This window comes from Marmota monax, unplaced genomic scaffold (assembly GCF_021218885.2).
Source record: "Marmota monax isolate L192 unplaced genomic scaffold, Marmota_monax_Labrador192_F-V1.1 WCK01_AAM20220418_F8-fsc00069, whole genome shotgun sequence".
Taxonomy (NCBI): Eukaryota; Metazoa; Chordata; class Mammalia; order Rodentia; family Sciuridae; genus Marmota; species Marmota monax.
The window spans coordinates 3,926,530-3,952,424 of NW_026695243.1; the positions used below are offsets into that span (position 1 = coordinate 3,926,530).

General features: G+C 47.0%; 1 protein-coding gene across 2 annotated transcripts in view; it reads left to right on the top strand.

Moving 5' to 3' along the window:
- Nucleotides 1-25,895, top strand: part of Coro2a (coronin 2A) — a 61,820-nt gene that overhangs the window by 15,387 nt on the left and 20,538 nt on the right. For both annotated transcript variants that reach the window (XM_046457257.2, XM_046457258.2), the window contains exon 2: nucleotides 8,990-9,190. In XM_046457257.2, the coding sequence (XP_046313213.1) occupies nucleotides 8,990-9,190 (201 nt within the window). The remainder of the gene's footprint in view (nucleotides 1-8,989; nucleotides 9,191-25,895) is intronic.

Consider the following 25,895-nt stretch of genomic DNA (forward strand, 5'->3'; position numbering starts at 1 on the left):
GGCTGGAGAGGCCCCCTGGAGGTGGGTGGAGGAAGGGGCAGCGGCGGAGCCCAGCTAAGTGCCAACCAAGGACTTGCCCTGCGTGGTTCCAGGCAGGGAAGGAGCAGGGCAAAGATGGTGCCTGGGAAGCCTGACGCTGGCGGGTGTGAGGAGACGCAGACGGGAGGTGGGGGCGGCTAGGCCTCCAACCCAGGTCCAGAGCTTTATTCTGAACCTGGGCAAAGGACAAGATAGGAGGCCTGGGGACAGTGGGGGAGAAAGAGCAGCCACTCAGACCCCTGCCTGAGGGGAGGTAGGGGGCAGGGGCCAGCTGGCGGGGGAGCAGACCGTCCCGGAGGTGCCAGCCCCGGCTGCTGGCCCTGGACAGTGTCAGATGTCAGGAGGAGGCCTAATCTCATCAGGGAGAAAGAGCCTCTGCCTGGATGCCGCATCTGTGCTTCCTGTGGCCTGCAGGAGGCCTGGGCTGGACCAGGGGGGCGGGTGGGGGAGCGGGAGTTGGGCAGAGGCCTGTGAGGCCTGGAGACCGGACTCTTGTCCTTTGCTGGCCGCAGATGGCTCTGCCTGCACTGTGACGTTTGAGGCAGTCAGGGTCTTGGGCAGCTGTGCCTGGCCCCTGCCTGGGCTGTGCTGTAGGAGAAGCCAGAGGGCTTCCCACCCCTCACCCCCTGGTCCTCATCCACCAGGACCAAGGCACACAGAGCAGCCTGGCCCTCTGAATTCCTCTTTTTTTGGTACTGGGGATTGGACCTGGGGTGCTTAGCCACTGAGCCACATCCCCAGTCCTTTTTATTTTTTTATTTTTTATTTTGAGACAGGGTCTGATAAGGGTCTCGCTGAGTTACTAAGGCTGGCTTTGAACTCAAGATCCTCCTGCCTCAGCCTCCTGGGCTGCTGGGATTACAGGTGCGCACCACGGTGTGCCTAGCTTGGCCCTCTAAGTTCTTGACCCACAGGGGTCTGTCCCTCACCCAGTAGCAAGCCCTGGGGGCCACGTGGGGTGAACCACTTTGCACTTTCTGACTTGGGATTTTTTTACTCTGACCCCCAAAATGTTGGGCCACCAGCACATAACTGTACCGGTCATGTCCTAAATCCAATCTGAGCGTCCTGTAACCACTAGGACCACAAACAGCCTTGCTAGCTAACATGTTGAGCACTAAGTATGCGCCAAGCCTCCCTCCCTTGCTTAATCTTTAGGACAGCCTATGGGAAAGTGGGGTCCTGACTCTGAACCGCTCACCTTCACGTTCCAGTTGTGTGATGGTGGGCAAGCTCCTTAACCTCTCTGTGCCCTAGTTTCCTCATCTGTAAAAAAAATGGAATGGTATCGTATTTGTGGGGCTTCTGTGAGGGTTGAGTTCACACGTGGAACCTTCTTAACACTTGTGAGTGATAAAAGTGGCGTTCGTTCTCTGTAGTTTATCACCATACCTGAGGTTCCTGGTAAGGAAACAGGCATCAAGTAACTCACCGAATGTCGCAGAGACAGGAAGTGACCCAGCGGTGCTGTCCAGCAGAACTTGCTGCAGTGAGGACCGTATTCATGCTGTACCCCGTGACCACATGGGGCTGCTGGGTGCTGGGAAACGTGGCTGATGTGATCAAGTTGCTGCAGTCAGCCTCTTGTGTAATTTTAATTAGTTTTCACTTTGGAGGGCACGTGTGTCTAGAACCTTCTGTGTTGGGCGGAGCAGGCTGGAGCCAGTGTGCAAACCCTTGCAGTCAGGCTGTGGCGCCCGGGCCACCTTGGGGTCCCTGCCTCTTCCTTGCTTCAGTCTTTTCCACAGAGACACACACACAAGATCAGAGGGACCATCCCCGGCCACACCGTGTGCCTGCCACGCGCTCCCTGAGCCAGGCACCCAGGACCTCGGAGAGGCCGGCTGCTGACTAAGAGAGCCTTGTGCTGCTGTCCCACCCGGGAGGGGACAGTTCCTTAGGATCATCAGTGTCCACAGGATCATCAGGATCTGTTGAGGGACCCATATCTTTAAAACACCTGTTGCTGTGGTGACATCTGCCTCACATCACGTTGGCCATTCCGAGCGTGCAGCTCAGTGACATCAGGGACATTCACGTTGTGCAGCTGTCACCACCACCCTCCAGAATTTTCCCATCTTGTAAAACAGAAGCTCTGAACCATTTAGCCATAACTCCATTCACCCCCGCCCCCAGTACCCCGGCCACCACTCCACTGTCTGTCCCTGTGACTTTGACTACCTCATGGAAGTGGGATTCGGTAGTGCTGGTCTTTTTGTGACTGGTTTATTGCACTTGACATGATGTCCTCAGGGTCTGTCCATCTTGTGGCATGTTGTGGAATTTCCTTCCTTTTCACAGCTGATTAATATTCCACTGTATGTCTGTACTAGCTCTTGCTTAATTACCCTTTCACCCCTTGATGGACACCTGTTGGTTTCCTCTTTTTAGGTAGTACAATAATTCTATTATGAACAGGGTATACTGACAGCTCTTCAAAACCCTTCTTTCTGTGGGGCATGGTGTTGCAGGCCTGTAATATTAGCGAGTCAGGAGGCTGAGGGAGGAGAATCACAAGTTTGAGGCCAGCCTCAATAACTTAGTGAGATCCTGTCTCAAAGAATTAAAAGGGTGGGGTGGTAAAGCACCCCTGGGTTCAATCCCCAGGACTTAAAAAAAAAAAAAAACCACCCAGAAGGGGAATTGCTGCCTCCTATGGTAATGTTATTCTTAGTTGTTTTGAGGAACCAGCAGCCTACTTCCCACAGTGGCTCTGCTGTTTCAGGTTCCCACCAACAGTGCCCAAGGGTTCCAGTTTCTCCACATCTTCATCAAAGATATGCACGTGACTTTGTGCTTTTTTGACAGCAGCTGTCCTAATGGGTGTGAGTGGCCACATCTCATTGTGTTTTGATTTGCTTCTCTCTGATGATTAGTGACCTTGAGCTTATTTCATGCTTAGTGGTCATTAGTGCATCTTCTCTGGAGAAATATCTCTTCCAGTCCTTTGCCCTTTTCAGATTGTTGGGTTTTTGTTGTTGAGTGTTAGGAGTGCTGTGTCTAGTCTGCATATTAATACCTTACCAGAAATGCCATTTGCAGGCCAGGGGTGGTGGCGCACGCCTGTAATCCCAGCGGCTCAGGAGGCTGAGGCAGGAGGATGGCAGGTTTGAAGCCAGCCTCAGTAACTTAGTGAGGCCTTCAGCAACTCAGCAAGACCCTGTCTCTAAATAAAAAATAAAAAGGGGCTGGGGATGTGGCTCTGTGGTTAAATACCCCCGGGTTCAATCCCCAATACCAAAAAAGAAAAAGGAAAAAAAAAAACAACATTATTTGCAGATATTTCCTCCCATTCTATCGGATGCTAATTTACCCTTTTATAACATCCTTGATGCACAGAAGTTTCTAATTCACACGAAGTCCAATTTGTCTGCTTCTGCTGTTGTATGCTGCCTGTGCCTAAGTGTCCTATCTAGGAGATGACTGCCGAATCCAGTGTCCTGAAGCTTCTGTTCTTCCAGTGCCGAGGGTCCAGCGCAGGGCTTGGCACATGCCCGGCAAACGCCCAGCCTCTGAGCATACCCCAGTCCGTCACCAAGCTTTTGCCCTGTTTTTAAGAGTTTTATAGGCTTAGCTCTTTGGCCCATTTTGAAGTAATGTTATTAACCAGAATTTGATGGAAAGGATTTATTTATTATTATTATTTTTTTTGATGCTGGTGCTGGAACCCAGGGCTTGCACAGGCAGGGCAACCCCTATCCCTGAGCTACGGCCCAGCCCGATGGGTGGGATTTCCTGAGTTGGCCGACCGCATCCTTGTGCTTAGAGCCGTTTCTCTGCGTCCTGTGTGTGTGGTCACAGCAGAGACTTCATCAGTGGGGCTTCGCCCTCTGGGGCACATCCCGTGAGCTCACCTCTTCCAGTGATGCTAAGGTTGGCCGTTGGGTTCAGGTGTTCCCAGCCCAACCCACCCATTACACTGCAGCTCAGAGATGACCCCAGAGGGGTCAGGGCCCCAGGAGGGTCCCGCCCCGCCCGGGCTGTGGGGACTTCTAAGGGGTTGCTGAGAGCCACGGCCGAGTCTGTATGGCCCCTGGCATTTTGCCAACAGTATTGATTGACAGGCCAGGCATTACTATCCGCCTCTGCCGCAACTTTTGAGTTCTCGCACTATTTTGGAGTTCTCATGGGGATTTCCGGGGATTCCCCGAGAGTTCCCATTGGTTGGGGAAGTGCAGGAGGAGGGATTTCCGGGAGAGATATTTCCGGCTGGGGGTTCCTGGACAAGCCTCCTGGTGCGTTCGGGAGGATTCCCCGGGAGCTGTGTGAAGTGTTTTCCTGCAGTTTAAAAATAAAGTTTCTTCCTGCTTCAGTGGCTCGTGATTTGTGCCCAGCCAGACTGCGGCAAGGGGTGGCCCCGTGATGATGCCCCAGGGGGACCCCCCTTAAGAGCCACCTCATCGCTCCATTAGAAGTTTATGTTCCTTTAGCCTAATGCACTTGGGATCCCCCGGAAGCTGCAGGAGTGCTGGGTCTGGCCCCACAGCCAGCGTTGCCGTTTAAATGATTCTGATGTGCAAATCTGGCAAACCACCCAAGGCCCCAGTCCTCCAGGTCCCACCATCCCCTCTCTCCCTGCACTTGGCCATTTCCCCGAGAGGGGTCAACAGGTGGACAGCAGTGACAGAATTGATCATCTGACCCTCCAGACCTGCCCCCAGCCTAGGGCGTGACACAGAATGAGGACCCTGGAGGCTTGATGATTGGATCCACCCTGTGCGAACCTGCTTGCGCATTTAGGGTTTGGAATGCTCTGATCTGTGGTTCAGGATGTCGGTTTCCGTTTTGTCTTGTTTCACAGGCTGGGGTTGGACTCAGGGCTTGGTGCATGCGAGGCCAGCCCTCCACCACATCCCAGCCCTTTTTATTTTAGGACAGGGTCTCACTAAGTTTCACAGGCTGGCTTTGAACTTGTGACCCTCCTGCCCCAACCTCCCAAGTAAAGGGATTGCAGACGTGGGCCACCACGCCCAGCTAGGAAACCAATTCTAGAACTTTCTCTTTCATTGGCAAGGCTTTCAAAGTCAGGGCTCTTGGGGACGTAACAGGGTGGTTACATGTGGTGGAGTGACCAACTCGTCTCTGTCGTCCTGCAATGTTCTGTGCTCCAGGAACCCTCCACAACCCCAGGTGACAGGGACAGGGTCGGCCTCCTTGTTCACTTTGAAGGAAGGAGGGAGACTAGCCCTGTGGACTGGGACCCTTGTTTCTAGCTCCCTGGTTTTACTGTGTCACTTTAGACCTGTTACTGGCCTCTGGGTGGCCAAAATAAAGACACTCTGTGCCCAGGATTTATGGTTGACACCAGAGCCTGGCCCCAGGTTGGCAGAGACCACTGTGGATGAAGCCCTCACCCAGGAGAGGCAGCCGAGACGGGCGTCCGTTCTGCTGGGGAGACAGGAAGGCTCCGTGAGAAGCTGGGGGAGGCAGAGGCCTGGGCGCCCAGCAGGACAGCCTTGACTCCCAAGGGCGGGCAACCCGAGCCGGCCACCTTGCCCACGTCTGAGTAGTCAGAGCCCCTTTCTGAATCCTATTTTCATTTTTGGTGCTGGGGACTGAGCCCAAGGCACTTTACCACTGAGCTACATCCCAGCCTTTCCTTTTTCAGACAGGGTCTCACTACATTGCTAAGGTTTTTTAAGCAAAACTAAGGCTGGCCTTGAATTTGCGATCCTCCTGTCTCAGCCTCCCGAATCGCTGGGATTAGAGGCGTGTGCCACACCACCCAGCTCTGTTCAGAATTCTGGAGGAGTGAGAGAGGAGCGTCGCCATCGAGTTTGGGGGGAAGGAGATTTGCCATCAAGTTTGGGGTGAAGGTCAGGATCAGGATGACTCTAGGAGGGGTGATATTCAGCCAACGACCGAGACAAGGTGAGGGGCCTGTGTAATCAGGCGTTCACTCTATTAATTCATGGTCTCTGCCGACCTCTCTCAGGCCGAGGTCTACGGTCTTGCTAACGGTAAACTCTTTCCTTTTGTATGAAATTACCTCCAGGCTTTGTGCATAAGGTGTACATGAAACCACAGGATTTCGTGTTTAGAGTTGGGTCCCCTCCCCAAGATATTTCATTGTGGACCCACACATATTCCAGAAGCTGAGAAAATCCCAAATCTGAAACACTTGGGTTCTCCAGTGCTTTGCATAAGGGACGGCCCAACTTTTTTTTTTTTTTTGAAGCCTCGGGGTAACATGGTTCTAACCCCCCTCTATTACCTGGCCTGTGACCTAACAGTGGGGCTCAGAACCTCCCAGGAGGCGCTCGCAGGGAGATTCTTTGGGGCCTACACCGTCAAAGCTGAAGGGTGGGGGGGTACTTCAGATATTAGAAGTGCCACCGCAAATTGACCAAGGGACAATGGTAGCCGGCAGTTCCAGATTCCTACCCAGCCCACAAGTTCAAAGACCAAATCAGGTGATTTCATTCTCGCCGCCCGAGGCCCTGAACTGGCGGCTAATGAATAATCTGCTCTGCTGGTTTGTGCCACACCCAGTGTGGGTTAGTTTCCGCCATCCTGTCACTAACCCTTGTCCTGCAGTAATGTCAGGCCTGGGTGGGGAAGAGGCGCCTTTGGGAACAGGCAGGAAAACCTGTCCCCTCCTGTCCCTCACACACACCCACCGCCACCAACACACGGTGTCAGAGGAGCACGTGGCTCAAACCAGCCTGATTTCCATCCCCTGCACCTCAGTTCTCCCATCGTCACGTGGGGACAACCACGGAGAGTCGTAAAGTATGGGACAGGCCAGAGCCGTCATGACACAGCCAGGTGTTCAGAAATAAGCTCAATGCCAGGTTGGACCCGGAGATGACGAAATTCTTTTTGGAGCGTGGAATCCGCAGTCCCAGGAGCCTAATCCCCTGGCCCCAGGCCAGCTGGGCACGCAGAGGTGGCAGCAGCAGAAAAGACACCGCCCCTGCTCTGTGCCCCTCCTGAGAAGGCAGCTGTGGCTGTGATGGGCCCACCCCAGGCCAGGGGCCGCCACAGCCCTCACTGGGGACAAGTGCCTGCCTGTAGGGAAGCGGGACTCCTGCTCTCTGAATCGCTGAGTCACTGAAGCCTGCAGGCTCCAGGCACCTCCCCACCAGAGCTGAGGGCTGGTGAGGGGGACTTGGAGCACAGGTGCCACACGGAGGGTTTGTACATAGCACCCGCAGACAGGGGGAAAGGCAGGCCTTGCTGGAGCCTCCTCGCCCCCCACGTCTGCCGTGGTCCCCCCTGGAGGCAGGTCTGGGGGAACCTTGGCAGGAGAGATGAGGGCTGGCCGGGCAGAAGGGCGTTCGGGTTTGCACTGGTCTGCCACCAGCTGGCTTCACCCATCAAGGCCACCAGCTCCAGTTCCCTTTCCAGAGGGACCACTTAGCTTCCTGCTGCTTATCTTCCTTCTCGGTAAAGTGGGGCTGCGAATGGAATGGTCGTGACAGGTCCCCTTAGGGGCTGGCGTGAGACAGATGCTGTGGGGTCCCAGTCCACTGTGGGAACCTGGGGAGGCACCGGCACTGGGCGGCCGCACCATTTCCTAGCTGGGTGACCTACTTCCCTGCCTCCTGCCTGCATCTGGGAAGCCGGGTGGCACCCAGTTGTGCTCAATCATGGGAAGCACTTGGAAGGGTGCCTGGGACATGATAAGCACTCAGATACTGTGGCTTCTCACTGCAGGGAGGTGGCTGAGCTTCAGGAGAGCTGTGGCCCAGTGTGTGTGTGTGTGTGAGAGAGAGAGAGAGAGAGAGAGAGAGAGAGACTTTTCCTTGAATATCTTCATCTTGCTAAATCACAGGTAGTTCCCCCACCTTCCCAAGTGTGATGCTGTCACAAGACCTTTGCCTCAGGCTCTTCCATCTGCCTGGGACACCTCCCCCAGCTCTCCCTTGTCCTGCCTCCATGGCCAATGTCACTTCCTCTGGGAAGTCCTCCTGGCCTGCCATTACAAGCCGGTTACAGCACACTTGGTCCCAGTGGCCCAGATCCCCCCCATCGGCCTCACCCCCAGGACTCTTGGCTGCTGGAAAGGCTGGGCTCTGGCCTGCTTCCTGCAAGGCCCCCACCGTCCCCCTCCCCAGGCCCAGCACAGGGCCCAGACGCAGTGATTGCTCAGTAAATACGGAGTGAGCAAATGCAGGCTGGACAAGGGCAGAGGAGCTCAAGATGCCCGGATAATGGTACCAAAACCCAAAGTCGTGAATGCTCCAAAATCTGAGACACTTTGAGCACCAACACGATGCCACCATTGGAAAATTCCATGTGACACGTTGGAGTTAAAACACAGGCCCACTAAAGCTATTGTGTGAAATTGCCTTCAGGCTTTGTGTATAAGGTGTACATGAAACCACAGGATTTCGTGTTTAGAGTTGGGTCCCCTCCCCAAGATATCTCATTATGGACACACACATATTCCAGAACCTTGGGTTCTCAAGCACTCTGCCTAAGGGACGCTCGACTTGAAGTGGTAGTAAACTGCTGCTGTCAAGGATCTGCCATGTGCCACGGGACCTAAATAGGTCACTAATTGAGTCCTCATGACAAGACCTGAGACCGATGCTTTGGTTACCCCATTATACAGACAGGAAGACTGAGACTGCAGAGGTTAAGTCGCCCATCCAGTGGGTAAGAGCTGGAACTGGAGTCAGTTAGTTGAGCTGGACGATGGGGTAGCGAGTTCTCTGGGGCCTCTCTGCCTGTTTGTGTTCACACTTAAAGAAATGGAAGCCTTAACCCCGTGATCAGCAATCAGATCAGTGATGACGGTTCACCATCCCACCCTATCTCACCGGATATGCACCCTCAACCACAGTCAGGGCTTGCCCACGTGGCCTCTTCCTAACAGGTCACTGTCTAGCTAGAACCGAGCGCTGCTGGATGTCCCTCTTAGGTATTCTCAGGGTGGACTCTCCACGCGTCCTATCGCCAGGGCACCGTGCCTCATGCCTTTTGTCCCCTTTATCTCTTGCAGATGTCATGGCACCCCCAGTACCGGAGCTCCAAGTTCCGCCATGTCTTTGGCAAACCAGCCAGCAAGGAGAACTGCTACGACTCGGTGCCCATCACCCGCAGCGTTCACGACAATCACTTCTGTGCTGTGAACCCCCACTTCATTGCAGTTGTCACTGAGTGTGCTGGCGGGGGGGCCTTCCTCGTCATCCCCCTACACCAGGTAAGGCCCCCTGGACACCCCGAAGCCCAGACAGGTCTCCGGAGGCAGTGCCGGCGGAGAGAAAGCAGGAGGAGCCTAGGTTGTAGCCCACAGGAGGGTGCAGTCCTAGCCCTGCCTAGTCCTAGTTGTGTGGCCTTGGGTAAGTCACTCTGCCTCTTTGAGCCTTGTTTCCTTCGTGGGAAAAATATACCTCTCCTGGGATTTCAGCTTCCAACGTCTGGCCTAGCTGGCCTGGGACCTCCTCTCCCCGCTGCAGAACAGTTCTGCACATTAATCCACCCCTGAGGAAAATAGAACTTTTAGTGCTTTGCTGGACTCGTATGAGATTGGGAAAATCTCCAAAGTCATCTTTCCCTGCAAAAATAAAAATGAGAGAACAAATGTCAGGCAGGAATCCAGGCAGGATGAGGAGGTAAGCAGGAAGCAAGAGCGAGATCAGGCCTGTCCTCAGAGCGGGCGTGGATAGTGTAGATTGGACCTGCCCATGCTCAGTGTTTCCCACTCCCAAAAGCAATGGCTTCACACGTATCCCTCTAATAGCAGATATTTTCAGGATAGCGATGCTGAGTCTCGGCCTAAAGGCAGAACGGTAGGGCTCCCTGGTTAGAAGTGCTTCTGGTGCACAGCGGAGCAGGTGTGAAGCCAGCGCCGGGGCCCACACCTGTAATCTCAGCAACTCGGGAGGCTGAGGCAGGAGGATTGCAAGTTTGGGGCTTTGGCAATTTAGCGAGACCCTGTCTCAAAAGAAAAAGTAGAAAGAGCTGGGGATGTAGCTCAGTGGTAAAGTGCCTCTGAGTTCAATGTCCAGTTCCAAAAAGAAAAAAAAAAAAAAAAAAAAGAAAGAAATAGGTGTGAAGCCTCTCAGGGAGAAGCAGATTAAAGTCAGGGAAATAATAATTCACCAAGACCACTGTGCAGGCGTGCCACCATGAGTGACAGTCAGCTGAAGTGGGAAATCGCAGCCCTAGACCTCCAAAGGACTTCAGAAGTTAGGGTCATAAGTGCAAATCAGAATCCCCTAGGCAGGGTGTTTTCATCTCCTTCCTTGTTCTCGGTACTATCTAGTTTACATATGCAACCCTTTTTTATTTTTGACTCAGGGTCTCATTAAGTTGCTAAGGCTGGCTGCCAACTTTGTGTGTGTGAGTGTGTGTGATTGTGTATGTGGTACTGGGGATGGAACCCAGGACTCGTGCTTGCTAGCCAAGGCTGTACCACTGAGCTGCATCCCCAGCTGATCAGACTTGGGATCCTTCTGCCTCATCCTCCTGGACTAAGGCATCTGCCCGCATGCCAGACAACAGACGAGGTTTACTGATCACAAGAAATTGAGTTAGAAATCAATTCACACTGAGTGTTAAATTCTCCTTCCGGGCCAGGTGTGGTGGCACACACCTGTAATCCCAGCTACTCCTGAAGCTGAGGCAGGAGGATCACAAGTTCAAGGCCAGTCTTAGTGCAACTACTTCAAGATTTAAAAAGTAAAAAAGGACTGGGGATGTAGCTCAGTGGTAGAGTGCCTCTGGTTTCAACCTCCAACCGAGTGGGGGCGGGGAGTGGAAAATTAGGAGAAAATTCCAACGTAATAAATCCAAAGAAAGAATAAAAGAGAGGATACAAATAACATCAGGAACCCAAAAAGCAAGATAGCAGCAGAGTTCCAATAAGAAGACACTAATATGAGTAGTTTTATGCCAATAAATCTGAAAATGTTTACAATATGGGCAAATTCATATATATATATATATATATATATATATATCTTGTCAATATTAATTCAAGTAGAAATAGAAAGCCTGAACAGTTCTATAAATGTTTAAACAAATTGAGCAACAAAAATTTTCCTTAAAGAAAAATAGCAGAAGGGCTTGGGGATGTGGCTCAGTGACAGAGCACTCGCCTAGCATGTGTGAGGCACTGGGTTTAATCCTCAGCACCACATAAAAATAAACTTAAAAAAAGGTGTTGTGTTCATCTACAACTAAAAAATATATTAAAAATAGCAGAAAAGTCAAGTTATGAAGTGGAAAAAGATATTTATACAATAAACAGATAAAGAACACTGTTTTTCGATAACTGGAGATCGAACCCAGGGGTGCTTTACCACTGAGCCACATCCCCAGCCCTTTTTTTATTTTATTTAGAGACAGGGTCTCACTGAGTTGCTTAGGGCCTCACTAAGTTGCTGAGGCTGGCTTGGAGCCTGTGAATCCTCCTCAGCTTTTTGGGCTGCTGGGATTACAGGCATGCACTACTGCACCCAGTCGAACATGTTTCTTGAATACATAAAATGAGCCATGCTACAGTTTGGATCTTAAATGCCCCCAAATCCCATGTGTTAGAGGCTTGGTCTCCAGCTGGCGCTACTGGGAGGTGGAGCCTAGTGGGAGGCAGTTAGGTCATGGGGGATGTGCTCTCGAAGGAGATAGTAGGATCACAACTCCTTCCTCTTCCTTTCCTTGCTTCCCGTCCACTGTGAGGTTAGCATTTGGCCATTCATGCTCTTCCCACCATGCTGAACTGCCTCCTTCCACAGGCCCAAAAGTGTGGACTGAAACCTCCAAAACTCATGATAACTGGATATCGAACCAGTTTTTCTTTTTAAGTTGATTTTCTCAAAGTAATGAAAGCTGCCTAATGGACAGAAATAAAACAACATGAACTGAACAGGCACTTTGTAGTAGAGAAAGTTCAAATAATTAATAAACATTTGAAAAGGTACTCTACCTCATTAGCATACAACAGTGAACTATGACTACATACCAGATTGTCAAAAATGTAAATGTCTGACAATAGTTAAGTGATAGCAAAGATATGGAATGATGGAAACTACCAAGCCAGGTGTGGTGTCACATATGCACATGCCTATAATCCCAGCAACTCAGGAGGCTGAGCCAGGAGGATCACAAGTTCCAGGCCAGCCTCAGCCACTTATCGAGGTGCTTAGCAACTTAATGAGAAGACCCTGCCTCAAAATAAAAAGGATGGGACTTAGTTCAGTGGTAATGTGCCCTGAGTTAAATCCCTGACTCAAAAAATAACTAAGTTGCTGGGATTGTAGCTCAGTGGTAGAGCGCTCGCCTAGCATGTAGGAGGCATTGGGTTCGATTCTCAGCACCACATATAAATAAATGAATAAAATAAAAGCCCATCAACAAATAAAATTTAATTATTTAATTAATTGATTGATTGATTAAACAAACTATCAGATACTTCTGCTGGGTGTGTATATTGGCATGCCTGTTTTGAAAAAAATAAATTAAATTAAAAAGGAAAATAAACATATTTATGACTCAGAAATCCCACCCTTAAGCATATACCAGGTAGGAATGTGCTCGAGTGCACTAGAAGTATGGGCTAGGGGCATTGTTCGTATTATTGCAAAACTAGAAAAACCAGGATGTTGATGAATTGAATAAATGAATAGTGGTCTGTCCATGCTACTGAATGTACACAACCCTGAAAAGGAGCAAAGTGTAGCCACATAAAGAACAAGGTGCCTCTCCTCTAGACTGAAATAAGCCCAACAAGTTACAAACTGTACCATTCCGTTTACCTAAGATTGAAAACAGCCTGTGTTAAACTATTCTGTAAGGGCTGCATAATCAATTAGTAAAAATTTTTTAAAAAGCAAGAAGAGAATGTTACAAAAGCTGGGATAATTGCTACCCGGTGAGGGGAGGAGAGGTTGTGACTGGAAGCTGTCTTGTAGGGGGTCCCCCGGTGCCAGTGAGTTCTCATGTCTTGACCCAGAGGGAGGGTTCCTGTTGACCTGTGGGTGGTTTATTCCCGACAGCTCATTAGGACCTTACACTCTAGGTACTTGTATTCTGCGTATTTGTTGGATTTTACACATCCATACATACAAAGCCTGCATGGATTTACAGGCAACTCTTACAAACCTTTCAAGGAAGAGATAACAAGCTTCTAAAAATAGGAAAATGGAATACTCCCTTCCTGATTCTGTGAGGCCAGCACGGCCTTGATACCCCAACCAGACAAGGACAGAACAAGAAGGAAAAATTGTAGATGGGGCTGGGATGTGGCTCAACAATAGTGTCCGCCTAGCGGGCAGGAGCCCTGGATTCATCCCTAGCACCACAAAAAAAAAAAAAGAATGAAAGAAAAGAAAAATACAGACCAATGACACTCAGGAAGATGGATGCAAAATAACCAGAAAAAAAGAGTGAAACTGAATAATTAGGATCCAGTTGGATTTATAACAGAATAAAGGTGGTTTAATACTAGTCAACCAACAAAGGCCAATGTCATTCATCTTAACCAATGAAAGGAGAGAATCATGCCATCCTCTCCACAAATGCAGAAAAAGCCCTTGATAAAGCTCAGTACCCACCCAGGAGAAAAATCTCAGCAAACAAGTAGTGTTAGAACACTTTCTGTCCCTATAACAAACACCTGAGACAGTTACTTTGTCTCACTGTGGTGGAGGCTTCAGTCCATGATCAACTGGCCCCTTTGGGCCTGTGGAGAGGCCGGCATCCTGTGGGGAGGGCTTGGGGGAGTGAAACCATCACCTGATCACCAGGAAGGAGAGATGAAGGCAAAGGTTACAGTGCACAAGCCCCCGCTAGGGCCTGCTCCCAGTGACCGAGAGCCTGTCCTGCCCACTAGAGCCAGGCAGGGTAGCACACGCCTGAAACCTCAGCGCCTCAGGAGGCTGAGGCAGGAGGATCACATGTTCAAGACCAGCCTCAGCAACTAAGTGAGACCCTGTCTCAAAATAAAAAACAGGACCGGGGGTGCAAGAGACGGAGCACCCCTCAAACACACACACACACAGACCTCCCACTAAGCCCCACCTTCTATAGACTCCACCACCTCCCAATAGCACCTCCTCCCTGGTGACCAAGCCTTAATATCTACTTGTGCCTTTGTGGGACATGACAGATCCAAACTGTGGCACCAGGGCTAGAAGGGAATTACACAGCTTGTAGCAGACAGCATTTATTTTTTTTATAATTTGAAAATTTGCAAGTATGGTTGAATGAATTCCAGTTTTATAGAATTCACCAGTTATTAACATTTTATCAAATTTGCGTTGTGTGATTGTGTGATTGTGTCTGGGTGTGTGTGTGTGTGTGTGTGTGTGTGTATTTGGAAGCAGCGAGAAGTTAGAGATATGATTCTTCACCTCTGATTACTGTAATTCTCTCTGTTTCTTCTAAGGATAAGAACATTTTCTTATAAAACCGTAATGCAGCCACATTCTGAAAATTTAACACGATACAGTGCTAAATCATAATGTGCAGCCCAAATTCAAATGATTAGACTCATTTATGTATTTTTGGCAGGACTGTCATATGTATGATGTTGTGTCTTTCTTGGTTCATTATGTGTCATAGGACACATGCTGCCAGTTTGTCCCATCATTGGTGCTCTTAACTTTGGTCTCTTTTGTAAATGGTACAAATATCATTTCTAAAGGAGGAACAATAAGAGCAACCTTTCAAAATCACGAATAAGAAGTCATGGCTTGTGCAGTAAGTCTAGAAAAAGAAGTTGAAGGTATTGGGATGGAAAAGGAAGAAATAAAACTACTATTACTTACATATACAATTGTCTACATAGAAACCCAAAATAGCATGTCATCAAATTGTTAGAAAAATTAAGAGCATTTAAAAGGCCTCTGGATATAAAACTCAGAAAAATGAGTTGTATTTGTACATACCAGGAACATTTAGAAATTGTAATTTAATATTTGCAGTGGAATCAAAGAAGATTGGATACCTACAAATATGCAAGATTTAGAAAGGAAAATTATATAGCATCACTGAAGGATTAATATCAAAGATGCCCTAAGTACGTGGTGCTGTTCACCATGTTCATGGATAGACACCGCCGCTTCCTCCTCCAGATCGCTATAGGATTCTCCTTTTTGAAGACACATTCCACAACAGAGTCCTTGCTCAGGGCACTGAGCTGTGGCCACTTTTGAATTAGAGTCATTTGTAGTCTTGGGCTGGTACCTCCAAATGTACTTAGGATGGGGAGGGGCAACCGTACTTTGTTCACCTTCATATTACATTGTGGTCACAAATTTTCATCCATTGAAAATTGTTCACAAACATTCACCAACTGATTACCTAATGGTTTGTTCATCCAGAAAATCAGGGTGGGCACAGACGGCAAAGGGCAAAGCACAAGAGAAGGCGTGGAGGGGAATTGTACCATGGTGCCGCAGTCTGGCTGGGCACAAAATCACGAGCCACCACACACCTTGTAGATTCAAACAGCAACTCTTTATTCCCGAACTCACACCAGCACTCTACAAACACGTTCTGGGCAAAATCCACACTCTTCACCGGGCTCTGAATCCCGCGAGAACTCAACGGGAACTCAAGGCGCCTGAGGCAGCAGGATACGCCCTATTCCTAGCAGGAATCACCTTAAACCTAGAACCGCCCTAAACCCGGAACGCCCTAAATCCCGATCCACCCAAAACCCTGATCCACCCTAAACCCGGATCCGCCCTGGTCCTTGAGCAAGGTCACATTTCATGCAAAGTCACTGCAAATGACCTGGGTCCACCATGGAGAGTCCTCCCTCTAAGCAACATGGAGTAGGCTGACAAAGAAATTGCGATGCGTCATTCCTACTTGGCAATGGCTCTCAACATCTCCCGCCTTCTGATTAATTAAACAACAAGCAATGTGGCTTAGGGACCGTGCCTGTTAGGTTGTCCAATTCAACATATGGTACTTACCCGTCATCGGATGAGCTGACCTCTAGGCATCAGCCTCCTGTCTTAGGTTGATACCACTGCAATTGGATCATACCCGTCACTGACTACCGGTCCAGCATACAGCCATACTTGTGGATAGGCCTATGCACCAGTGGGGGGTGAGGTTCTTTGCCTCACCTCTGTTGGCCCCCAAATTTGGCCTTGGTGCCAGTGGGGGGGGGGTGAGGTTCTTTGCCTCACCTCTGTTGGCCCCCAAATTTTAGACCATCACTAGTAGAAGGGAGGAGGATGCAAAATGCCATGACACTAAGCCAATTGACGGCTCCTTTGGAAAAATTGCATCACTGGTGACACCATCAGCAAAGATATGCCAGCACTACCACAATTCGCTGCACCAACAGATAGTTCACAATGCATAAAGTGATACATAGTCCAGGCAAGTTCTGCAAGCAGTTCAAAGCGGAAGAGTCTATCAATATGTCCATTTCCTCCCAAAGTAAATCGACTCCTTGATTGAGCATTACTTGTTGAGTTATATTCATTGATGCATCAGTTTATATAGTTTACTGTGATAGCTATCATAGAAGCTGTAGTTTGGTTTTATCTTTGTCTTCACAGGCACTGGGACGGAGATAGGAATTCTGGCAATGATGCTAAAGAGACATTATCCTGAACAGAATTATTAAATATGATGAAAAGGAAAGGTGAAAGTAAACAAACAGATCTGTTAACCTCCTTTAAAAACAATCCTTAACAGTTGTTTACCTAATTTAAATTAGTAAACAAACAGATCTGTTAACCACCTTTAAAAACAATCCTTAACAGCTGTTTATCTAATTTAAATTAAACCATTTAAATCACGTGAATAAAAAAAAATAATTCAGATCCATTTTTTCATGAGCGCTCCTCATATATGAAATATGGACATATGCACACACAGACATACAACGCAAAACACAAATGTGCACACAAACGTGCAACATATAAGACAATAATAAAGGCCTTGTAGCTTTTCCTAGGTGAAATCTCCATTGCAATGTTTAAAAACTCCACAGTCAAAAAATAAAACTGATCAGAAAAACATTAACCTAGGTCTGTATGATCTCAAAAATAAAATAGAATTTTATGATGTGGGAAAAGGCAATAATAAAATAGATATTGAAAAAAGCATCCTGGTTAATCACTGTCACAGATGTAAGAATAGCCAAGTTGGAGCTCTGGATGTCAGCTGTTATGGATTTGAGTCAAATCATCTTCTTTTTGGTCTGTAGAAATTGCTTTGGTTAGTCTCTCTGGAATCCAAATCGGTTGCTGTTCTCCCTGTGGAAACACACAAACAGAACCCCGACTCCAGACAATCACTGGGTCAGGACCTTTCCATTGTCCTGTTAGAATGTCTTTCCAAAGTATCTTAGGCTTATGTACATTTTTTGGATACATATGCCTTTCCACAGCACTAAGTCCTGATGAATCCAAATTTAAAAAGTTTAGAGTAAAAAGCGTTATTTTAAGTTTATCTTTGGGGGATATATACCCCTTTCCAATTCCCTCTTTTTGCTTTAATAAGTACGTTTTAATAGTTTGATGAGCTCTTTCAACTATGCCTTGTCCCTGTGGTTTGCATGGGATTCCTGTTATATGAGTAATACCAAATGATGAGCAAAACTGTTTAAAAGAGGTAGAGGTATAGCCAGGACCATTATCTGTTTTTAACTGTTTAGGAACGCCCACAGTGGCAAAATTTTGTAAGCCATGAGCTATAACATCTTTAGTTTTTTCTCCAGCATGAAGGGAGCCCATCAAAAATCCGGAAGAAGTATCAATTGTAACATGTAAATATTTTAATTTTCCAAATTCTGGCAAGTGTGTGACGTCCATCTGCCAAATATGGCTAGGTATCAGTCCTCTAGGATTGACTCCAAGATTAACTTGTGGTAAAAAGGTCACACAATTTTGACATTGTTTTATTATATGTCTGGCTTGTTCCTTAGTTATTTTAAAATGCTTTTATAAAGTATTAGCATTAACATGGAATCTTTTATGAAAATTTGTAGCTTCTTCTAGTGTAGAGAAAATATGTATGTCTTGTGTACTTTTATCTGCTAAATCATTGCCCAAACTAAGGGCTCCAGGCAATCCTGTATGTGCCCTGATATGTCCTATAAAGAATGGATCTTTTCTGTCCCAGATTAGACTTTGTATAGTGGAAAACAAAGAGAAAACAGTAGAGGAAGGAGAAATCCTACCAGCATCTTCAAGGGATGCTATAGCATTAACTATATACTGACTATCAGAAAATAAATTAAATACAGAATCTTTAAACATCACAAAAGCTTGTAAAACTGCATTAAGCTCTATCTTTTGAGCTGATTGTTTGGGTACTAAAAATGTAAAAGTTTGATCAGGGGTAACTATTGCTGCTGTACCATTATTTGACCCATCAGTGAATATATTTGGAGCATTCATGATAGGGGTTTTTCTTGTCATTTCTGGAAAAACTACAGGATGCTTAGACCAAAAAGACAACAAAGGATTAGATGGTACGTGATTATCAAATGTAACATTAGATTTACACATGATTATTGCCCAAGTATTTAACTCATTAGCTAACTCATCAATTTGATCCATAGTATATGGAGTAATAATTTTATTGGGAGAAATTCCAAACACTCCCTTCGCTGCTTTTATTCCTTTGAGTATTAATTGTCCTACAGCCTCAGGATACCTAGTAAGAATAGTGTTAGGAGAATAAGATAAATGTATCCACAATAATGGACCTTCTTGCCAAAATACTCCTGTAGGAATATTTTTTGTTGGTAGTACAATAAATAATAAAGGCAAACTTATATCAATTCTGTCCAAATGCATATTTTCCATATATGTTTCGATAATTTTTAATGCCTTTCTTGCTTTAGGAGTTAACATGTGGTGTGAATTTGGATCTGATGGACCTTTTAGAATATCAAATAAAGGTCCCAACTCTCCTGTTGGTATGCCTAGATAAGGCCTTATCCAATTTATGTCTCCCAATAACTTTTGAAAGTCGTTAAGTGATTTGAGTTGATCTACTCGTATTTGAATTTTTGGTGGACAGACCATGGTTGAGGATAATAGAACTCCTAAATAATTAATTGGAAATTTTAATTGTACTTTATCTATTGCTATCTCTAGATTATAATTTTTTAATAAGTTTGTAAGTGTGGCATAACATTCCAGCAATATGTTTTTATCTTTATGTACTAATAATACATCATCCATATAGTGAAATATTTGTAGTTCAGGATTTTGATTTCTAAGTGGCTGGATTGCTTTGTTAACATAGATTTGACACATAGTTGGACTGTTAGCCATCCCTTGAGGGAGTACTTTCCATTCATATCTCTGATCAGGACCTTCATGATTCAGTTCAGGGATAGTAAATGCAAAACGTGGACTATCCTCGGGATGAATTGGAATCAAAAAAAAAAAACAATCTTTAATATCTATAGCTAAAACATGCCAGGTTTTTGGCAAAGCAGACAATTGAGGAATCCCTGATTGAGCAGGTCCCATAATAACCATCTCATTATTAATGGCTCTTAAATCTTGCAGTAATCTCCATTTACCAGATTTCTTTTTGATGACAAAAATGGGAGTATTATGGGGAGATACGGAAGGTTGTATATGTCCTTCCGCTAATTGTTGTTTGACCAGATCATGGGCTACTTGTATCTTTTCTTTAGTCAGGGGCCACTGAGGAACCCACACTGGTCTTTCTGATTTCTAAGTAATTTTGATTGTCTCAGTGGCCCTTTCTGAAAATCCAACCCATGTCTGTCTGTTCCTTTATCTATTTGTATTGGTGCTGCTATACCTTGTTCTTATTCTCCTAATCTTTTTTCTTTCCTAAAACCTTGTCTAGCCCTAATAGTGGGCGCATTTGGATTGATGTTATTTGTTAATGTCAAACCTAATTGATCTAGGACATCTCGTCCCCATTAATTTATAGGAAGATGATCCAATACATATGGCTGTATAGTTCCTTCACATCCTTCAGGATCCTTCCAATCTAATATCATTGCACTTCTATGGGGATTAGTCGCCACTCCTAGGCCTCGAAGCGTTTGAGTGGCTTGTTGTAATGGCCAATGTTTTGGCCATTCTTAATGACATATGATGCTAAGGTCAGCACCTGTGTCCAGTAGCCCATTAAACTCATGTCCTTGAATATTTAGTTTTAGCATTGGGCGAGAATCTAAATTTAAAGACAGCATAGCCCAATCTACACCTGTGGAGCCTAATCCCCTGGAACCTCTTTCTACACTACGGCTAGAGAATTTATTATGTAGGCTGGGTATTATTAACAACTGTGCTATTCTATCTCCTGGTGAAATTACTGATATATCTCTTGGAGAACTAGCTATAATTTTTATTTCACCTACATAATCGGGATCAATTACCCCAGGACTTATCATAAGTCCTTTTAGTGTAGATGAACTACGTCCCAATAATAAGCCTACTGTTCCTTGGGGAAGAGGTCTTTATACTCCTGTGGGAATGATTTGAACTCCCATCTCTGGAGTTAGTACTGCTCTGGCAGAGGCGCAGATGTCCAACCCTGCACTCCCTCTGGTTTGTCTGATGAGGGATTTAATGGACAATGTGTCCTGGGCACTACCCTGATGGTGTTGCTGGGTTCCTCCACTGCCCCGTAGATTTGTGGTTGTGGGCCCCGGAGCATTGGGCGCCCCAGTCCGTTTTTTGGCAATGGAGCCTGATGCCTTTCTCCACGATATCGTGGGTAAATACCTGGTCCTTGTCCGTTTTTTGATAAGGGAGTACCCTCTATGGTGGTTTGAGAACGGCATTCATTAGCCCAATGTCTCCCTCTACGGCATCGTGGGCAAATATCCGGTATTCTATTCCTTTGATACCTAGCTTTGTTAAACCCTCCTCCTATGGGGCAACTCCTTTTAAAATGTCCTGTTTGTTCACAATTGTAGCATGTTTTTGGCCTGGCATCTAAAGCCTGTTGTACTGCAGCTGCCAAGACTTGCCCTTGTTCATTAATGTCTCTACATAATTTAATATATGTGTTTAAATTTTCATGTCTCCATGGTCTAATGACCTCTCTGCAGCAACGATTTGCTTGGTCATAAGCCAGTTGTTTTATTAATGGCGTTGCCTGTTCTGTATCCCCCAAAATTCTGGAAGCTGTTTGAATAAGCCTATCTACAAATTCAGCGTAAGGTTCATTAGTTCTCTGTATTAACCTTAGATAGCTGACCTTGTAAATCTCCATGTCCTTGTAAAGTCTTCCATGCCCTAACTGCGTCTGCAGCAATTTGTGCATATATAGCAGGATCATATTCAATTTGCTGCCGTTGACCCTCATAAGGTCCTTTTCCTAACAACATATCTAGATTTCTTTGAGGGTAACCGGCTGCTGCATTTCGCCTAGCTGTCTCCGTGCAAAATTCCTCATTGGCAACCTTCCATAACAAATATTTTCCTCCATTTAGCACAGATTTACACATGCTAGCCCAATCTGCTGGTGTCATGTCCAAGTTAGTAATGGACTCGACCATGCTTACCGTGAAGGGTGCTTGGGGACCATAGGTTGTTACAGCCTCCTTTAACTGCTTCACTGTTTTAAAATCTAAAGCACGGTGAATTCGCTGCCCTCCTGCCTGCTCAAGTACAGGGCATGCTAATCTTAGAGGTCCTGTCTCAGGATCCCATTTATCAACTACGGGGTTTGAGGGCCACTCAGCTGTCTCCATAGGTGGGGCTGTTGGTTGAATTACGCCCTCTGGTGATAAAACGGAGTTAGTAACAGCCTCCTGTTGTAGCCTTTTTCCTAATAACCCCTTTTCCTTTAAATTTTCTTCCTCTGTCTGACTAGCTCGAGAGACCTTCTCTTTTGCTTGATCTAAAATGTCTTTCTCCATGGTCTGAACCTCTAACAATTTACTTAACACCTTTTCGGTTTGTTTTTTACTAATTTCTAATCTACTATAAAGATAACGCAACCCAATAAGATAACACAAAACAAAACCGAAACTGAATGAACCAAAAACGGAATAAAAAATCGTTGTATCAATTTTCTCTTCCTCCGGACCAACAAACTTCAAACCTTTAGCCAACCATTATTCCCAGTTTGCCTGAGAAATTTCTAGGGACAGGCAGCTTGAAACAAAAACAAAATAAATCAAAACAAGAACACATTGTTTTTTGAAATGGTCACCCATTCTCTCGCCTTCCCTCAGGGACAAGCAATTTCACTTACCTCCAAGTTTCAGACGTTCCGCGTACAGGCCACCAAATGCCGCAGTCTGGCTGGGCACAAAATCACGAGCCACCACACACCTTGTAGATTCAAACAGCAACTCTTTATTCCCAAACTCACACTGGCACTCTACAAACACGTTCTGGGCAAAATCCACACTCTCCACTGGGCTCTGAATCCCAAATACTCTCTGAATCCCGCAAGAACTCAATGGGAACTCAAGGCACCTGAGGCAGCAGGATACACCCTATTCCCAGCAGGAATCACCTTAAACCTGGAACCGCCCTAAACCCGGAAAGCCCTAAATCCTGATCTGCCCTAAACCCTGATCCACCCTAAACCCGGATCCGCCCTGGTCCTTGAGCAAGGTCACCTTTTATGCAAAGTCACTGCAAATGACCTGGGTCCACCATGGAGAGTCCTTCCTCTAAGCAACATGGAGTAGGCTGACAAAGAAATTGCGATGCGTCATTCCTACTTGGCAATGGCTCTCAGCACCATGGCATGTCCAGGGAACAGGGCAGAGAGCCAGACAATTGATCAACCCAAGGAGAGGAAGGGAAGTGCGCTCTGGGGAAATAGATGGGGCCAGGAGAGAAGAGCCTCTAATGCCAGGGGGAGACACGTGAGCTGCCTTCCAGGGAGGGGACAATTTGCAGGCGGGGGAGGGAAAGTGCAAAATGAGGCTTAGAGAACTTGAAGGTCAGAGCTAGAGGGACCTCTGGAGAGGACCCATGTGACTGCTTGTTTCTTGCAAGCTCTGGGAACCTGTAAAAGATTCCATCCACCACACACACTGCATCCTAATAATTAAAAATGAATGAATTGATCATCTTGATTTTGATTACTCAGATTCTTTCATAACTATCACAATTTCTAACCCACTTGAATTATTCAGTATAAATAGGTACTAACAAGTGATATCAAGGAAATGCATTGGTTTGATGAGAATGGAATTGACATGGGTGGGGAAAAGGGGACTAGTTTAAGTCAGCATGATCTGGGAAGATCATTCTTGGGAGCAAGGAGATATTTGAAGCTCCAGAGAAAATGTTTCGGCAGAACAAATCACAAGTGCAAAGGCCCTGAGGTGGAAATGGGTTTGGAATGTTTGTGCACTGTTACTTGACTAGAGGCTGGGAGGTGAGGTCAGATGAGCAGGGCCTCAATTCTGAAGCCTATTTAGAACAGTTAGTCTGTGCTCTTCTAAGTCCAATGGAGGAGAGTTCGAACTCAGTTTTTCTGCACAGCCTGATTCTAGGTAAGATGCGTGGTCCCCTTTGGCTTTTTGAAATCTTATAAATAGCCTGAGGACACATGTTAATTTCGACCATCCCAGACTCTAAAGAATCCAGGCCCAACAGGAGCTTGCAGCCACCTATCCGAGCCCCTGGTACTTTAGTGTTACTGTCAGATTGTCATTCGGTGGTCCAGAGTGCGTTTCCAGCAGGTTCCCAGAGTGGCCAAGTCAGAATCAGGATGCCTAGTTCAATTGATTCCAGACAAACAATTCATGTTTTCACTGTAGACTTTTTAATTCAATAATTAGAGATTCAGAATGCAGTTGTAATAAATAGTACAGAGTACCGATCACCCTGTAGTAAAGGGTAGGTGTTACCCTTTGTCCCCCAGTAGTGACATCCTACAAGAATGCAGTACAGTGTCACAACCGTGACACTGACATCGATACAGTCTAGGCACAGAGCCTTTCCTTCACTACAGAGACCTCTCCATTGCCCCTTGATGGCCACAGCCACCTCCCTCGGCCCTACTCCCTTCTTTGCCCCGACAACCACTATGATGTTCTCCATTTCTATACTTTTGTCCTTTCGAGAATGTTATATAAATGAGCAGCCGTTGGGGTGGGCACTTTCCCTCGGCCTCATTCTCCGGGATCTATCCAGGTTGCTGCGTGTGTCGGCAGCCTGTTCCTTTTTCCGGTCGTGCCATGTTCCACAGAACGGATGCAGCAGTTTATTGAACCACTCATCCCATTAAAAGTCATCTGGGGCCGGGGCCAGGGCTCAGTGGCAGAGCACTCGCCTAGCATGTGTGAGGCACTGGGTTTGATCCTCAGCTCCACATAAAAATAAATAAATAAAATAAAGGCATGATGTCCTTTTTAATTTTATTTTTTATATTAAAAATTTTAATATAAATTATATTATTTTTATATTAAAAATTTAATATTTTTATATTAAAAATAAAATTAAAAAAGAAAGCCGTCTGGCTGTTTCCAGTTTGGGGCTGTGAGGGATAAAGCTGCAGTAAGCATTCATGTTCAGGTTGTGTTCTTGTGCGTGGAGATATAACGCAGTCTCGGTGTTTTCTGGGATCAATGCCCAGGAGGGCAGTTGCTGGGCCACAGGACACTTGCCTGTTTACTTTTACAGGAAACGATCAAACCGTTTTTACAAATGATTTTTTAGTAAAATATTGCATGTGACTCAAATTATACCAAGAATTTCTTTGTCGTCTTATCTGAAAATTGAATAAATTTGGGCAGCCGGTATTTTTATTGCTGACCCTCCTCCCTTGCTCCCAGGTGATGCTCAGGCCGCTGGTTTGCAAGCCCTGTTCTCAGAAGCAAGCCTCTAGTTCATTTTCATAATTCCAGGGAAAAAAAATCTCAAACTCAGAAGTAGATAAAAACAGTGTCATGAATGCTTGTATACCCGGCTTCTAGAATTATCAAGCGTTTACCATCTGGCTTTATCCATAACCTTTATTTTCCCCTGAAATATTTTAAAACAAATCCTGGTCGTTTTGTCAGACTTCAGTGTGCAACTCCCAAAAGACAGGGACGTTTTCTGACATCACCACAATGCCAGAATCACATCGATCACTTCTTGCAACCGTGGATCCCCGTTCAGAGGACAATGTCCCTGGTCGTCTCATAAATGCCTCTGTGTGTGGTTTGTTTGGCCTGCAGGTCCCACCAAGGTGCACACCTGGGGCTTGGTGGACGGTTTCTTGTCCCCAGCAGGGACGGGAAACCGACTCGGGAATGAACACACCTGCACATCCTTCCTGAAGGCTGGCCTTTGTCCTGGTGTAACCAGGGCCGGGCGTTCATGCTGGGTCCTCCCTGCACCAACCTATTTTGTGGGGATGGCCCCATTGTGCAGATGAGGACGCTGAGGCTCTGTGAGATGACCCCCCAGCACCCTGGGCAGTAGGGCCAGGACCTGGATGGGAGCCCAGACCTGGGTGTGACCTCAGAGCTGCCTCTCCTAACCCCCCTGCTGCTCCTGAGGTTGGCTCTGTTTATTTACTTGTGATTCTGGATGGTTACCAGGGATTCATTCCACACCAGGCCCAGAGCAGATTCAGGGAGCCCCTTGGTGGCCACAGCCACCTCCCTCCACCCCAGCTCCCTTCTTTGCCCTGACTCCCTCCGTTGCCCAGCAAAAGGAGAGGACACTTCTCCAAGGAAGCGTGTAGGGGCGTGCAGGGTTGGGAGAAGCCAGAGGGGCGTGCTTGTCCCAGGCAGAGTCTGACTTCCCAAAGGGAGTGGCGCTGCCTTCCCCTCCCTCCCTCTCGCACATTGTGGCTTGAGCCTGCAGAGGGGCTGGAGGGCGAGTTACATGACCTGCACCTGCAGCCTTGGCAACCAAGGTCTGCCAGGAAACAGGCGGAGGACAGGTCTGAGGAGGCCACCATGAGCCTCAGGGACAGGCAGGGGGGGCTCCTGCCCTGGGACAGAGGCATTCCACGCCCCCAGGGCTGAGAAG